Source organism: Salvelinus fontinalis, chromosome 25 (genome assembly GCF_029448725.1).
Source record: "Salvelinus fontinalis isolate EN_2023a chromosome 25, ASM2944872v1, whole genome shotgun sequence".
NCBI classification, from domain to species: domain Eukaryota; kingdom Metazoa; phylum Chordata; class Actinopteri; order Salmoniformes; family Salmonidae; genus Salvelinus; species Salvelinus fontinalis.
This window is the reverse complement of record NC_074689.1, coordinates 20,430,571-20,446,162: the sequence shown is the minus strand read 5'-3', so window position 1 is coordinate 20,446,162 and position 15,592 is coordinate 20,430,571. Positions and strand designations below refer to the sequence as shown.

Genomic DNA, 15,592 nt, shown 5'->3' with positions numbered 1-15,592 from the left:
ACAGTGGGACAAGTAGACAGTCATTAGCCGTGCGCTTCACATTCGCTAACAAAGTCTCTGATTCAGAGTCCATCACCGTCCTTTGATCTGCTTCAATCACAGACGCCACTGAAGACTCCTCAGCTCCAATTGCTCAGTTACACTGACAACCCACAGCTGGCCAGAGCTGATGCAATGTGAAGTGTGTGTGTGTCTTACCTATCAGTTCTTTGTTTCTGATGTCCAGGGCCATATTCCTGAGTGCGGTGGCCACGGCACACACCACACGGTCATTGTCTATCCTCAACAACTCCACCAGGATAGGAAGGCCTTTCTCTTTACGCACCGCAGCCCGGATATACACAGACCACTGGAGAGAGAAGGGGAAGAGTTAGACTGACGGACCACTGTAGGGGGAGGGGAAGAGTTAGACTGATGGACCACTGTAGATGGAGGGGAAGAGTTAGACTGACGGACAGGAGGGGTTGACTTAGACAGTACAGTAGGAGCACCCCTACCTTCCAGCTGCCTGCAGCCAGGTTCTGCAGTGCTCCAGCCGCCCCCTCCAGTGTATCAGGGTTGGAGCACTCTGACAGCAGGGTGAGGTAGGGCTTCACTATGGACGGGTGCCATAACATCTGGACCCCTTTAGGAGGGTCAGCTGAGTCTTGGAGAGGGCCTACACCATCCCACTATAGGAGGTGGGAGAGAGAGGGTCAAGAGAGATAGAAAGAGCGAAGGGATGGGAGTGGGGGGGTTGTGGGGGTAAGGAAAAAGGGAGTTAGAAATAGGGAGAACAGTATTCTTTCTCCACATCTATCTCTGAGCTTTCATTAGCAATATAGCTGTGTATGCCCCTCAAATTCCCACTTCTCTGTAGAATAAGACTAGGCAGTACACCCTCCATCAACAGCTCTGAGTGTATATGTCAAGATAGAAACCTCATGATGCCTACTCTAGGTTCTGATCTGCCTAATCTAGGTTCTGATCTGCCTAATCTAGGCTCTGGTCTTTGATCATAAAACCTTTGGGAGATTGGGAGATTGAGGAGAAATATAACTTGAACAGTGCAGACAATGTGCCCTAACAGTTCTGAATGTGGTGAAAACTTTTTGGAGACATTTTGTGTTTTTAACTGTTTGTAACCAGAGTGAATGAGAGCTGAGCTGATTGAACAAAGCCTTCATAGCTTGTGCGCAACAGAGCATATGATTGGTCCGTGGGGAGGGATCTGAGCGAATAGCAAAGCAGCAGTTGTAGTGACTGATGCCTGGAGTGTGATGGAGGGAAGAAATAACGAGTGATTGAAGGTTTGAGCCAAAAGAAAAAGAGAGACAAAGATGCTCATCTGACAGTTAATACATAATAAAAGAGTTTGTGGTCTTTTAATGTTCTCTGTTTGAAGCTCTCGCTTTGATTCATCATTTGGATCATAATTTATTAGTCTGTCCCTTCAGAAAATCCCTGCAGTGAACAAATTATGTGGCTTGGCGGGAGCTTTTACCATATGTGTTAGCCTGTACTGTGTGTGTGTGTGTGTGTGTGTGTGTGTGTGTGTGTGTGTGTGTGTGTGTGTGTGTGTGTGTGTGTGTGTGTGTGTGTGTGTGTGTGTGTGTGTGTGTGTGTGTGTGTGTGTGTGTGTGTGTGTGTGTGTGTGTGTGTGTGTGTTGGTTATGCTTCCACTTGCCACTTCAAAAATATGTATTTAGATGTTTATGTATTCAGATTGTCTGTGTCTGTGTGTCTGTGTGTGTCCACCTGGTCCTGTCCCTTCTTCTTCTTCTTCTTCTTGCCCCAGCAGCCTGAGGTCTCTCCGTCACGTCCGTTGGCGTCACACAGCAGACCGTCCAGCTCTTCTGAACCCAGCTGCTGGCCCTGAGACGTCTCTGCTGCCAGTCGGTAGGACAGGTTACGCAGGATACACACACAGTTCTCTATGGTCTACATGGGGGGAGGGGAGAGGGGAAGCGCGGGGAGAGGAGGGAGAGAGAAAGGAATATGATCATTTAACCTACTAAAGAGCAAAGTACCCTACCAAAATGTGTGTGTGTGTGTGTGTGTGTGTGTCTGTGTGTGTCTGTGTGTGTGTGTATGTGTGTGTGTGTGTGTGTGTGTGTGTGTGTGTGTGTGTGTGTGTGTGTGTGTGTGTGTGTGTGTGTGTGTGTGTGTGTGTGTGTGTGTGTGAAGCAGCACTTAAAGGGAAGAGTGCCTAATTCCATCCGAGAATCGGGACGTGCTCTAACTTTCAAATTAGTTTAAAGAAATTCTCTCAAATTAGGAAAAATGAGTCCGAAACATCGTATCACACTCCATTTAACATTGTGTTAGGAGAAGACGAATTAGCAACAGCAGAGGAGTGTGTGTGTGTTAGTGTGTCTGTGTGTGTGTGTGTGTTAGTGTGTGTCAGTGCCTGTGTAAAGTATCACATGTAAGGAGCGTTTGGAAGTGATATGGAAAGCAGACTACGTGGAAATAACAAAGAAAAATCATCAATCATTTGGTACGACTCCTGTTTTTTACAAGTCTCTCAGACTGATCCTTTACACAAGCAACTAAAATGACACTAATTGAACAGAATACTTAGACTGACTATATGGCTTTTCTGGCATTACAGACATAATACAAACACTGAGTCGCTCCAATTAGCTCCAACAGACCTGTTAGAGGAGGCCTGTTAGAGGAGTTTGTTGTTTACCTCTGAAAACAGCCGAGGTAAATAATTCTGATGATAAACAACAGGTGGACAACTCCAGATGTAAACAACAGGTGCACAACTCCAGAAGTAAACACAGGTAAACTACTCCATATGTAAACAACATGTAAACAACTCCAGAGGTAAACATCAGGTAAACAACTCCAGATGTAAACAACATGTAAACAACTCCAGGGGTAAACATCAGGTAAACAACCCCAGAAGTAACCAACAGGTAAACAACTCCAGAAGTAAACATCAGGTAAACAACCCCAGAAGTAACCAACAGGTAAACAACTCTGGAGGTAAACATCAGGTAAACAACTCCAGATGTAAACAACATGTTAACAACTCCAGGGGTAAACATCAGGTAAACAACCCCAGAAGAAACCAACAGGTAAACAACTCCAGATGTAAACAACATGTAAACAACTCCAGAGGTAAACATCAGGTAAACAACTCCAGATGTAAACAACATGTAAACAACTCCAGGGGTAAACATCAGGTAAACAACCCCAGAAGTAACCAACAGGTAAACAACTCTGGAGGTAAACATCAGGTAAACAAACCCAGAAGTAACCAACAGGTAAACAACTCCAGAAGTAACCAACATATAAACAACTCCAGAAGTAACCAACAGGTAAATAACCCCAGAAGTAACCAACAGGTAAACAACTCTGGAGGTAAACTGCAACAGGGAATGAAGGTTGGTGTAATTTCACTTATTGAACAGAGTGACAGGATGAAGGTAGAGAAAGAAAGTGGGAGGTAGAAAAATTAAAAGAGAAAGACAGAATGTAAAGGTTAAAGTAAGAGAGAGAGATAGAGGCTAGATCAGGAGGACAGAAAGTCCACAAAAATAATGAAAAGTGTCACCCTGTCAGTGTCACCTAATAACTTGGGACTAGTCAATGACAATGGCTATTGGCCCCATGCTTGCCAAAGAGCCCTCCTATGATTGTGCAGACAGCAGAGATGGGCAAGTTGTTAGAATGGTTAAGGAATGAAAGAGTTACGTTCCAAATCGCTATTTACATTATGAAAGACGTGCGTTTTTTCACTATCTAATCCTGACGTGAGGTTCTTCCAATGACAGACGTATTTGTTTAAAATGTATCACTTGATGGTTTTATTTCAAAAATACAAATAATCGTGTTTTTTGGCAAAATGCTACAGTTCCTTCAGAAAGTATGCCAAGAGTGTGTGAAGCTGTCATCAAGGCAAAGGGTGGCTACTTTGAAAAATCTCAAATCTCAAATATATTTTGATTTATTTAGCACTTTTTTGGTAACTACATGATTCCATGTGTTATTTCAAAATAGTACAAATAAAGATAAACATTGAATGAGTAGGTGTGTCAAATTTTGACTGGTCCTGTTTGTAAATTAAATATTTCTGTATTTCATTTTCAATAAATTACCAAACATTTCAAAAAACATGTTTTTACTTTGTCATTATGGGGTATTGTGTTTGGATAGGTGAGAACATGTTGTTTTTTTAAATCCATGTTGAATTCAGGCTGTAACACAACAAAATGTGGAATGAGTCAATGGGTATGAATACTTTCTGAAGTAACTGTATATATCTGCCTCACTTTCAGAGAAATAAGTAGTACTGCTAGGTTTTACACAGCCAAATGTAACAAATAAATAACTACATTTCTATTTTTGTACTTTTACCACTTTTTTTCCCCAATTGGTAGTTACAGTCTTGTCCTATCGCTGCAACTGCCTTACGGACTCGGGAGAGGCGAAGGTCGAGAGCTATGCGTCCTCCAAAACACAACCCTGCCAAGCCATAATGCTTCTTGACACAGTGCTCACTTAACCCAGAAGCCAGCCACACCAATGTGTCGGAAACACTGTCCAGCTGGCGACCGAAGTCAGCTTGCAGGCACCCGAAGTCAGCTTGCAGGCACCCGGTCCGCCACAAGGAGTCGCTAGAGTGCGACATGGAAATCCCAGCCGGCCAAATCCTCCCCTAACCCGGACGAAGCTGGGCCAATTGTGTACCGCCTCATGGGTCTCCTGGTCACGGCCAGCTTTGACACAGCCTGGGATCAAACCCGGGTCTGTAGTGACGCCTCCATTTTGAATTCAGGCCTTAGACCGCTGAGCCACTCGGGAGGCCATAAATAACTACATTTCTAATAAAGAACTGCACAAATGATACATTTTTTATATCAATATTCCAAAAACATTTTTTAAAATAATTAAATACAGTACTATGAGATCTGTATGTAAAACATTTACATTTTATATTTTTGTCATTTAGCAAATGCTCTTATAGATAGCGACTTACAGTTAGTGCATTCAAGTTAAGATAGCTAGGTGAGACAATCACATATCACAGTCAAATATACAGGATACGAACATTCCATTCCAGCCAAACAATGGATATATAGCGTTTTTCCAAACAACAAAAAATTCATACACATCAAAAATATATGAATCAAAAATCTGAGAACAGTAAAATTGTACACACACATGAAAGTACCCATAAGAAACGCGTTCTGATGACAATTGGTGGATATAGCGTTTTGGAAATAAACTATTCATTTAGAGAGACTGAGCTAAAGCAACCTTGAGAAGGTAGCCATCCACAACGTTTCTCTACTACTGTATTGAACTGATGGACACACACGCAGACCCCCACACACACCTTGCTGTCGATGTCATTGCTGCCCAGAGCGGTCTGTATGATGTAGAGGAGGGAGTCTGTCAGTCCGTCACACTCTCTCATCCTCCTCCTGGCCTCCTCTCCAGCAGAACTCACGTTTCTGAAACACACAGAGGGATGGGGACAGATCAGAGATAATTTGATACACCACAGGGTATGGGGCTGTAAAACTCTAACATTGGGATTCGGGAATGATATCCACCCAAAACGGAAATGCAAGATTTTTGTAATCTTTAAAAAAACGTATTATACATTTTTTTTTACCCCAATTTCGTGGTATCCAATTGGTAGTTACAGTCTTGTCTCATCACTGCAACTCCCATACGGACTCGGGAGAGCCGCAGGTCAAGAGCTGTGCATCCTCCGAAACACAACCCAACTAAGCCGCACTGCTTCTTGACACAATGCCTATTTAACCCAGAATCCAGCCGCACCAATGTGTCGGAGGAAACACCGTACACCTGGCGACCGCGTCAGCGTGCATTGAGCCCGGCCCGACACAGGAGTCGCAATGGGACAAGGACATCCCTGCCGGTCAAACCCTCCCCTATCAACGTTAGGCCAATTGTGCGCCGCCACATGGGTCTCCCAGTCGCCTGCGACAGAGCCTGGACTCGAACCTAGAATCTCTGGTGGCACAGCTAGCACTGCGATGCAGTGCCTTAGACCACCGTGCCACTCAGGAGGCCCGGGAAATGCAAGATTGAACCAGAATGAAGGACAAAAAATGAATATGTTTGTGTGTTTGTGAGCATGTCTGTGTGTCTGCTCTTTGTGCGTACCCAACTAGTTTTTACAGTCACATTGGATTTATTAACTACAAAATGTTAAGACTTGTTTTTAATTCTGGTGCCGCTCAACGGCACTCAATGTCAAGGGGGTGACATTGAGCCAACTCTCAAACGTTCAAGTATGTATTTTAGTATAATTCTGTTATTCAGTGAAGTAATAATAGGCCTACTCAACTAGCGCTCACAGTCTCATGTCAGAATTAGACATCATTGTTCATCATTGTTTCCCAAATGTAACGTTTTGAAGTTGTTGCAAACATCAAATTTCGAAGTGTTTAGGGTTAAGTTTAGGCATTAACTCCTAATTCTTAAGGTTAAGGAATTAACTCAGAATGGTTAAGGTAAGGGTTAAGGATTGGGATAGGCTTAAAACAAAATAACTTTATATTGCTGAATTTGAACTTGCAACCTCTGGAATCAGATGCTTACACCCATCTGCCATCTATGTCCACATTGCCCTAGCAAAACCGAAACCTACCTCACTATAACGTCGCTCACTGTTGCCCCTAATGGCCGGTTTCCACTTCATCTGGAACGTCCTCAGAGATGGACGGACGTCGAATGCTGACTTGAATCACGGGTGACCTGGCTGTGCATACCTGCCTTCGGAAAGTATTCAGATCCCTTGACTTTTTCCAAATGTTCTACCTTACAGGCTTATTCTAAAATGGATTAAAACAAATGTAAATCCTCAGCAATCTACACACAATACCCCATAATGACAAAGTGAAAACAGGTTATGAGATTTGTTTGCACATTTATAAAAACAAACTTGTTTACATAAGTATTCAGACCCTTTTCTATGAGACTTAAAATTGAGCTCAGGTGCATCCTGTTTCCATTGATCATCCTTGAGGTGTAGCTACAACTTGTTTGGAGTCCACCTGTGGTAAATTCAATCGATTTGACATGATTTGGAAAGGCACACACCTGTCTATATAAGGTCCCACAGTTGACAGTGCATGTCAGAGCAAAAATCAAGCCATGAGGTTGAAGGAATTGTCCGTAGAGCTCCAAGACAGGATTGTGTCGAGGCACAGATCTGGGGAAGGGTAGCAAAAATATTTCTGCAGCATTGAAGGTCCCTAAGAATACAGTGGCCTCCATCATTCTTAAATGGAAGAAGTTTGGAACCACAAAGACTCTTCCTAAAGCTGGCCGCCCGGCCAAACTGAGCAATCGGGGGAGAAGGGCCTTGGTCAGGGAGGTGACCAAGAACCCAATGGTCACTCTGACAGAGCTCTAGAGTTCCTCTGTGGAGACGGGAGAACCTTCCAGAAGGACAACTTCTCTGCAGCATTCCACCAATCAGGATTTTATGGTAAAGTGCCAGACGGAAGCCACTCCTCAGTAAAAAACACATGACAGCCCGCGTGGAGTTTGCCAAAAGGCACCTAAAAACTCTATGACCATGAGAAACAAGATTCTCTGTTCTGATGAAACCAAGATTTAACTCTTTGGCCTCAATGCCAAGCGTCACGTCTGGAGGAAACCTGACACCATCCCTACGGTGAAGCATGGGGGTGGCAGCATCATGCTGTGAGGGTGTTTTTCAGCGGCAGCGACTGGGAGACTAGTCAGGAGCGAGGCAAAGATGAACGGAGCAAAGTACAGAGAGATCCTTGATGAAAAACTGCTCCAGAGCAATCAGGACCTCAGACTGGGGCGAAGGTTCACCTTCCAACAGGGCAACAACCCTAAGCACACAGCCAAGACAACGCAGGAGTGGCTTCGGGACAAGTCTCTGAATGTCCTAGAGTGGCCCAGCCAGAGCCCGAACTTGAACCCGATCACATCTCTGGAGAGACCTGAAAATAGCTGTGTAGCAACGCTCCCCATCCAACCTGACAGAGCTTGAGAGGATCTGCAGAGAAGAATGGGAGAAACTCCCCAAATACAGATATGCCAAGCTCATGCCCAAGAAGACTCGAGGCTGTAATTGCTGCCAAAGTTGCTTCAACAAAGTACTGAGTAAAGGGTCTGAATACTTCTGTAAATGTGTAATTTCAGTATTTTTATTTTTATAAATCTGCACAAATTTCTCTATTGGGTATTGTGTGTAGATTGATGAGAAAAAATACAATTTAATAACATTTAGAATAAGGCTGTAACGTATCAAAATGTGGAAAAAGTCAAGGGGTCTGAATACTTTCCCAATGCACGTTATGTGTGTGTGACTGTGTCAATTACTGGATGCTGGTGGGAGGAGCATTGGGAGGATGGGCTCATTGTAACGGCTGGAATGGAATCAATGGAACGGTACCAAACACATCAAACACATGGAAACAACTTGCTGGACTCAGGTCCATTGATTCCATTCCAGCTATTAGAATGAGCCCATCCTTCTATAGCTTCTCCCACCAGCCTCCTCTGGTGTCAGTATCATTCTCAGCTGGGTACCAATGGGACTGAACCTATTTGATCCACGCACCATGCAATCTCCCAGTCAGCCATGGATGATAATACACAATACAGACTCATACACTACCTGGCTCTGTCATTTCTTTCCAGTGCGTTCAGAGCCAGCTAAATCAATTGTAACAGTTCATTCAATACAATTGCCAGATGACAGGGGAAGAAAATGATATATTTGCCGAACACATATCCCGCCAAGTCTAGCTTGCTCTTTCTCGCTATCTCTCTTTCTGATATTATCTCTCTCTCTCTCTCCCTTCCCCTCTCTCTGTAATGTGAAATATTCATAAAGGCATTAGCTACATGTCATTGAAGCTGTATTGATGATTTGGGGTATAAATGTTTGACACCATGCTGCTAATTTTCTTTATGGTTTTGAGTATATTGACTTAATAAACATTCAACATAGCTGGCAGCCACTGTTTTGATGTCCAAAACCTCTATTTATGAACGTTATGCATTTGCAAAAGTTAATTTGTGTGATTTCATGTGTGTTACAGTATGCACTAAGCTTTTTTCTTTCATTTGTAAACTTGCTTTTTTCACATGCTACTTCATAACAAGGAGACAAGGCAACAGGGTGAGTTGTTGGTGAGGTTTGAGGCGAGAGCAGAGGACAGGAGTAGGGTAGGACAGGACAGGGAAGATGGTCCTGTATGTATGAATAAACATAGAGACATTTGTCAGTCAGGCCAGGGAAATGAAGTGAGAGCAGCATCCATCCCATCAGAGTGAACTGAAGCCAATCATGTGTTTCAGTAATGAGCAGACAGACAGTCAATTAGAGGCTCCAGCTCTGGGCCTTGTGTTCACACTGAAGGTCAAGTCATCTCCTCTGCTCTCTGAATACCAAACATACAAATTATACTATACACGACGAAACCTTAGACTGTGTTCTCACTGTTAACAGAGACAATGGTTCTGACAGATATGAACACAGAATACAATATGAATTCACCTCAAGTAAATGATGGGGATCAATCCCAAATCAGGCTGGCAGGATGTTTAAATCATGTTTAAATAGGCTGATTGATGAACCTGATCAACCTCAAACCTTAATGATATTCAAACACTCACATAGATTCAAATAATTCATCATTCCAGCACAACAGTCTTGCTGATGAGTAGAGATGGGTTATAAACAGTATGTTTCTACTTATAGCCAGCTTGATGTGTGAGTGGGAAGCCATCTTCATTTCCTGAGTACAGTTTTAATGAAGCAGAGAGGACACAGCCCTATCCTCACCTCTCTCCCACATCTCTCCTTCTGTTCTGGATTGGTTGTCAATAGAGACTAGCATGTGTGAGTTCCACCAGGACAGAGTAAGAACGTAAGAAAGCAGTCCCCAGACGTAGACCATCGTCTAAATCAGTGGTCGCAACGGGGGAACTGCAGTGGGGTCACCAATTCGTTTGGATTTTTGTATGGGAAAATATACACTGCTCAAAAAAATAAAGGGAACACTAAAATAACACATCCTAGATCTGAATGAATGAAATATTCTTATGAAATACTTTTTTCTTTACATAGTTGAATGTGCTGACAACAAAATCACAATCTGGAGAGCACATGGAGGGCTGTGCAGCCCCCCAAAGAAATGCCACCCCACACCATGACTGACCCACCGCCAAACCGGTCATGCTGGAGGATGTTGCAGGCAGCAGAACGTTCTCCACGGCGTCTCCAGACTGTCACGTCTGTCACATGTGCTCAGTGTGAACCTGCTTTCATCTGTGAAGAGCACAGGGCACCAGTGGCGAATTTGCCAATCTTGGTGTTCTCTGGCAAATGCCAAACGTCCTGCACGGTGTTGGGCTGTAAGCACAACCCCCACCTGTGGACGTCGGGCCCTCATACCACCCTCATGGAGTCTGTTTCTGACCGTTTGAGCAGACACATGCACATTTGTGGCCTGCTGGATGTCATTTTGCAGGGCTCTGGCAGTGCTCCTCTTGCTCCTCCTTGCACAAAGCCGGAGGTAGCGGTCCTGCTGCTGGGTTGTTGCCCTCCTACGGCCTCCTCTACGTCTCCTGATGTACTGGCCTGTCTCCTGGTAACGCCTCCATGCTCTGGAAACTACGCTGACAGACACAACAAACCTTCTTGCCACAGCTCGCATTGATGTGCCATCCTGGATGAGCTGCACTACCTGAGCCACTTGTGTGGGTTGTAGACTCCGTCTCATGCTACCACTAGAGGGAAAGCACCGCCAGCATTCAAAGTGACCAAAACATCAGCCAGGAAGCATAGGAACTGAGAAGTGGTCTGTGGTCACCACCTGCAGAACCACTCCTTTATTGGGTGTGTCTTGCTAATTGCCTATAATTTCCACCTGTTGTCTATTCCATTTGCACAACAGCATGTGAAATTTATTGTCAATCAGTGTTGCTTCCTAAGTGGACAGTTTGATTTCACAGAAGTGTGATTGACTTGGAGTTACATTTTGTTGTTTTAGTGTTCCCTTTATTTTTTTGAGCAGTGTACAATTTTTTTTGAGAAAGATAATTTTGGGGGTAAATGTATTTATTGGTTTCTTTTCATTTAGATAAGAGGTTATTTGTTGATGTAAAAATCTAAATGTACTGATTTTAAGGTTGTGAAAAACATAGGTCTGTGAATACCACTGGTCTAAATCTTCATTTACAGGCTGCAGAGCTGTCATAGTTTCCAGTTCAGATTTTAAACTGATTTAGTCACTTCTCTAGTGCTAATTATAATGTGATAGAACCCACAAGGGGCCCCAGCTTGCCGATTCCTGGTTTAACAAAAGGTTGAGGAACAATGTTGTAGAATGGTGGTGTGGACTGTGTAATAATATGCTGGAGACAGACTGTATGGTTTCTGAGAGGAGGTAACGCGATGATGACACCCGTCATAAGGAAAGAAAGAACTTGGGAAAATGTGAATAAGCCCCACCTAATTACTCTGTGTGTGTGTGTGTGTGTGTGTGTGTGTGTGTGTGTGTGTGTGTGTGTGTGTGTGTGTGTGTGTGTGTGTGTGTGTGTGTGTGTGTGTGTGTGTGTGTGTGTGTGTGTGTGTGTGTGTGTGATGGAGTCAGAAGAAGAAATAGTCTGACCTCTCCTCTTAAACCTCTGAGACAGATCATCAGAAATCTACTAGAAATCTACTGGAGATTGCTGAGATTAAACACAAACACACCAATGCATACACCCTCAAACACTCTACTACATGATCAATCATATCCTCAGAGTGTGTGTAAATTTCCAGGCAGGTAACAGGTTATTTCCAGCAGTAAATGAGCCTGTTAGCCTTTAGCGCTAACGCTGCTAATTTATTATGTGTTACTCTCTATAAATCCCATCTAATGAATTAGCATACTTTGTTAGCTAATTACTTATTGAACACCTTTAGCAGAGGATTTAATAACCCACACATTAAATACTTTTATATGTGTTATTCTTAGGAGTTGAATAACTATCTGCTTTCCTATAAATAGTTTCAAAGTGAAGCCATGGTACAATTAAGCAATAACCCACGAGGGGGGTGTGGTATATGGCCAATATACCACGGCTAAGGGCTGTTCTTAGGCACAATGCAAAGCAGAGTGCCTGGATACAGCCCTTATCCGTGGTATATTGGCCATATAGCACAAACCCTGAGGTGCCTTATTGCTATTATAAACTGGTTACCAACATAATTAGAGCTGTAAAATTACAAGTTTTGTCATACGCGTGGTATACGGTCTGATATACCACGGCTGTCAGCCAATCAGCATTCAGGGATTGAACCACACAGCTTATAATGCATTATGTATTACTTGGTATAGCAACCATTGAAGAATTGTATATCTTATTGGCTTTCAAGTAAACTTAGAGTACATTTGAAATCTATAGATTTTCAATAAAGCTACTAGAAACTAGATTTTTGGTCAAGTGTAGAAAAAATATTAGCACCAGATGGCTATCTTCTGTTGTCCAAGATATGAATAACCCAAGGGGGGCTACGGATGTAACTGTCACGTTCCTGACCTGTTTTCCATTGGTTTTGTATGTGTTTAGTTGGTCAGGGCATGAGTTGGGGTGGGCATTCTATGTGTTGTGTTTCTATGTTGGGTTTAATGTGTTGCCTGATATGGTTCTCAATTAGAGGCAGGTTTTTGACGTTTCCTCTGATTGAGAACCATATTAAGGTAGGCTGTTCTCACTGTTTGTTTGTGGGTGATTGTCTTCCGTGTCTGTATGTATGTTCGTACCACACGGGACTGTAGCGTTTGTTTGTAGTCTGTACCTGTTCGTGCGTTTTTCGTGTATTTGTAAGTTCTCATGTTTTAGGTCAGTCTACGTCGTTTATTTGTTTTGTAGTTTGTTAAAGAGTTTTCGTGTTTCGTCGTTCTGTTAATAAATATTTCATTATGTCTTCACAACCCGCTGCATTTTGGTCTGATCCCTACTCCTCCTCTTCAGACGAAGAGGAGGAGAGAAACCGTTACAGTAACAGCTCTGTGTCTGTGTCTGTGTCTGTGTCTGTGTCTGTGTCTGTGTCTGTGTCTGTGTCTGTGTCTGTCTCTGTCTCTGTCTCTGTCTCTGTGTGTGTGTGTGTGTGTGTGTGTGTGTGTGTGTGTGTGTGTGTGTGTGTGTGTGTGTGTGTGTGTGTGTGTGTGTGTGTGTGTGTGTGTGAGACACCGGTTGCAGGGGGCAGCCACCAAATGTTTCAACAGGATTAGGGCTAGGGTGGTCATGAAATTTTGGCAGCCGGTGGTTGTCAACCAAATAACTGCTGGTCTCACGGTAATTGACCGTTAATTAACATTACAAAATGTAGCATCTCCTGGCTTCCAAGCACAGCCTACAAGCCCCTGATGCAGACCTTTGGAATATCTACATTTAAAAAAACTAAGAAATCCATTTAATATAGCCTACACCATCACAATATATCCATTACTTATTTTAGACAGGTCTAAAGAAACATGATAAGAAGAAAATGTAGTCTACTTCAGAAGAACAGAATAGCACACACTGAGTTGTCCATATATTAGGTCCTGATCTGGCTATGCCAAATGGCTGTGGGCTACACATGTTCATTTAGCAGACCAGATTTGCTTAGAATTTAGGGGCATTATTTTTTATTATTTTATAGTATGAAGACCAACATTCTCTATTCAACACAGCTGAATAAAATAGAAAGGATATTTTCTCCAAATGATTTCAGGGAGTGTGCACATGCGGCAATTCTGTGTTGAGCGCTTAACAAAGAAACAGGTCGTTCTATATGCTTAATTTAGAGTTATTTATGCAACTTTAGTTGTAATACAAACATTGGGCTATATGTTTAGATTCTAAGGCTACATGATGCAACTCTAATGATGATTTGAAAAAAGTTGCATGAAAGACATGAGCTCTGCTTTGTTTTTTTGTGCAGCCTGTACACACTTCATCAGTCTCTCATTCACAATTTGACAAGCACGCGACAATGCCTCGAATTTCCCAGTGGCATCCCCTTTGTGTGGCCGTAATTCCCCCTAAAAATTCCATGTATTTTGCGACTAGTGGGCTTTGTGCCCTTGGGCTGAATATAATCATTAGAATTCCCTTCTCCCAGCTGCGTTCTCCGAGGCATCTCTCACTCACATGGCTCTCTCAGATATCTCAGTTCTTATTAGCCAATGTCATGTGATCGGGTCCTTCTCACAGGCTACAAGTGAAGACAGACACATCGTGGACGCAACTGCATGCGTCCTTATCGAATTCTGAGGCACATATTGAAGATGTTGGAAGAACTCTCAACATTTACTTTTCATCAGCCAACAAGATGAGTAGGCCTAACGAACAGCAAAAGCACTAGCCTATGTCAATCTACTATCCCCCATAGTACAAAGAGTTGACCTATTCTATTCTGTGCGAGAAATAAATATTCAATGCATCGTCTGGGACAGTTATGGGATGCGATAGATCCCAAATTAATACAATCACGAGCATCAGAACCTTTTCTGAGGCTGACGCAACAGATCAGAACGTTTAGCATAAAATGTTGATAAACTATTCGGTTATTTCTTCACATTATAAGTGCAGCAATGCGCACACAGCAGTGCGAATGTTCCTAAATTCAATCAATCAGCGGGAAAACACCATTCTCAAAAGTGACCGCAAATGTGATTATAAATGTAAAACTTTTATTATAAAGGTCAATTTTTATGGTGAACATTTTCTTCCCCAAACTCACATGCTGCGTATGTATGCCAGTTAGGCTCTGTACCTGTTGTAAAGCAGATTAACATACTTCATTTTAAGAAGGTATTTGTCCACTTTAGTTGTGATACAAACCTTATCAACACATATAAGCCTATGGGCTAGGCCTAATGATGTGTGCAACTATGATTTGAAAAAGTCGCAAAAAAAAGGCTGTTTCTTGCCTTACTGCACACAAGCTGGGCATCATTCACAAGTGATAGGCTAATATTATCACCCATCAGACTAATCTTGATTTAATCTTGTCTTTACATACACTAAATGATATGTGTGAATGTTTGGGGGATTCAGAATGGACTGTTATCATGCACTTGTTTAGAAACAGGGCCAGGAGGAAAAAATACATGTCATCTATGCGCTTAAATAGTGAATGAGGACGCTTTTCCCATGGTTCATTTTCATGCCAGCCAGCTAGGCTATACTCCTGTTGTAAAGAGAAGTAATGTGCTTAATATTAGCAAAGTTAAGAAATAAATACTGTATAGTATTCCTAGCCTATAGGAAGCTGATGGGATCCTCTTCTTTTTAATAGAGGCCATCAAAACACTGTTTTCTTATGCAATTGCATATCCTATAGAAATGTTGCTCAACATGAGCTCATTGGCTCTCATTAAGTGTTTGATTAGAATTTCGATTACATTTACCTTGATGTCAGAGTGATTACAGGGACAATAGAGTGCTGAGTACCAGGCAGTTAGCACATTTGGTAGGCTTCTAATGACCATCAGCAGCATCAGAACTTGGAGAATTCCACGGTGACCATGGAATTTGACTACCATAATGACTTGTGACTGCAGGTGCGGCGGTATTACGGTCACTGTAACAGCCC

The 15,592-nt window shown here is 42.7% G+C and overlaps 1 protein-coding gene across 2 annotated transcripts in view; it reads right to left on the bottom strand.

Moving 5' to 3' along the window:
• The window catches only part of LOC129822965 (catenin delta-2-like), a 379,787-nt gene that overhangs the window by 60,023 nt on the left and 304,172 nt on the right, over nucleotides 1–15,592 (bottom strand). For both annotated transcript variants that reach the window (XM_055881562.1, XM_055881564.1), the window contains 4 exons: nucleotides 5,333–5,450; nucleotides 1,738–1,920; nucleotides 498–671; nucleotides 199–349 (listed from right to left, as the gene is read on the bottom strand). In XM_055881562.1, coding sequence (XP_055737537.1) covers nucleotides 199–349; nucleotides 498–671; nucleotides 1,738–1,920; nucleotides 5,333–5,450 — 626 coding nt within the window. The remainder of the gene's footprint in view (nucleotides 1–198; nucleotides 350–497; nucleotides 672–1,737; nucleotides 1,921–5,332; nucleotides 5,451–15,592) is intronic.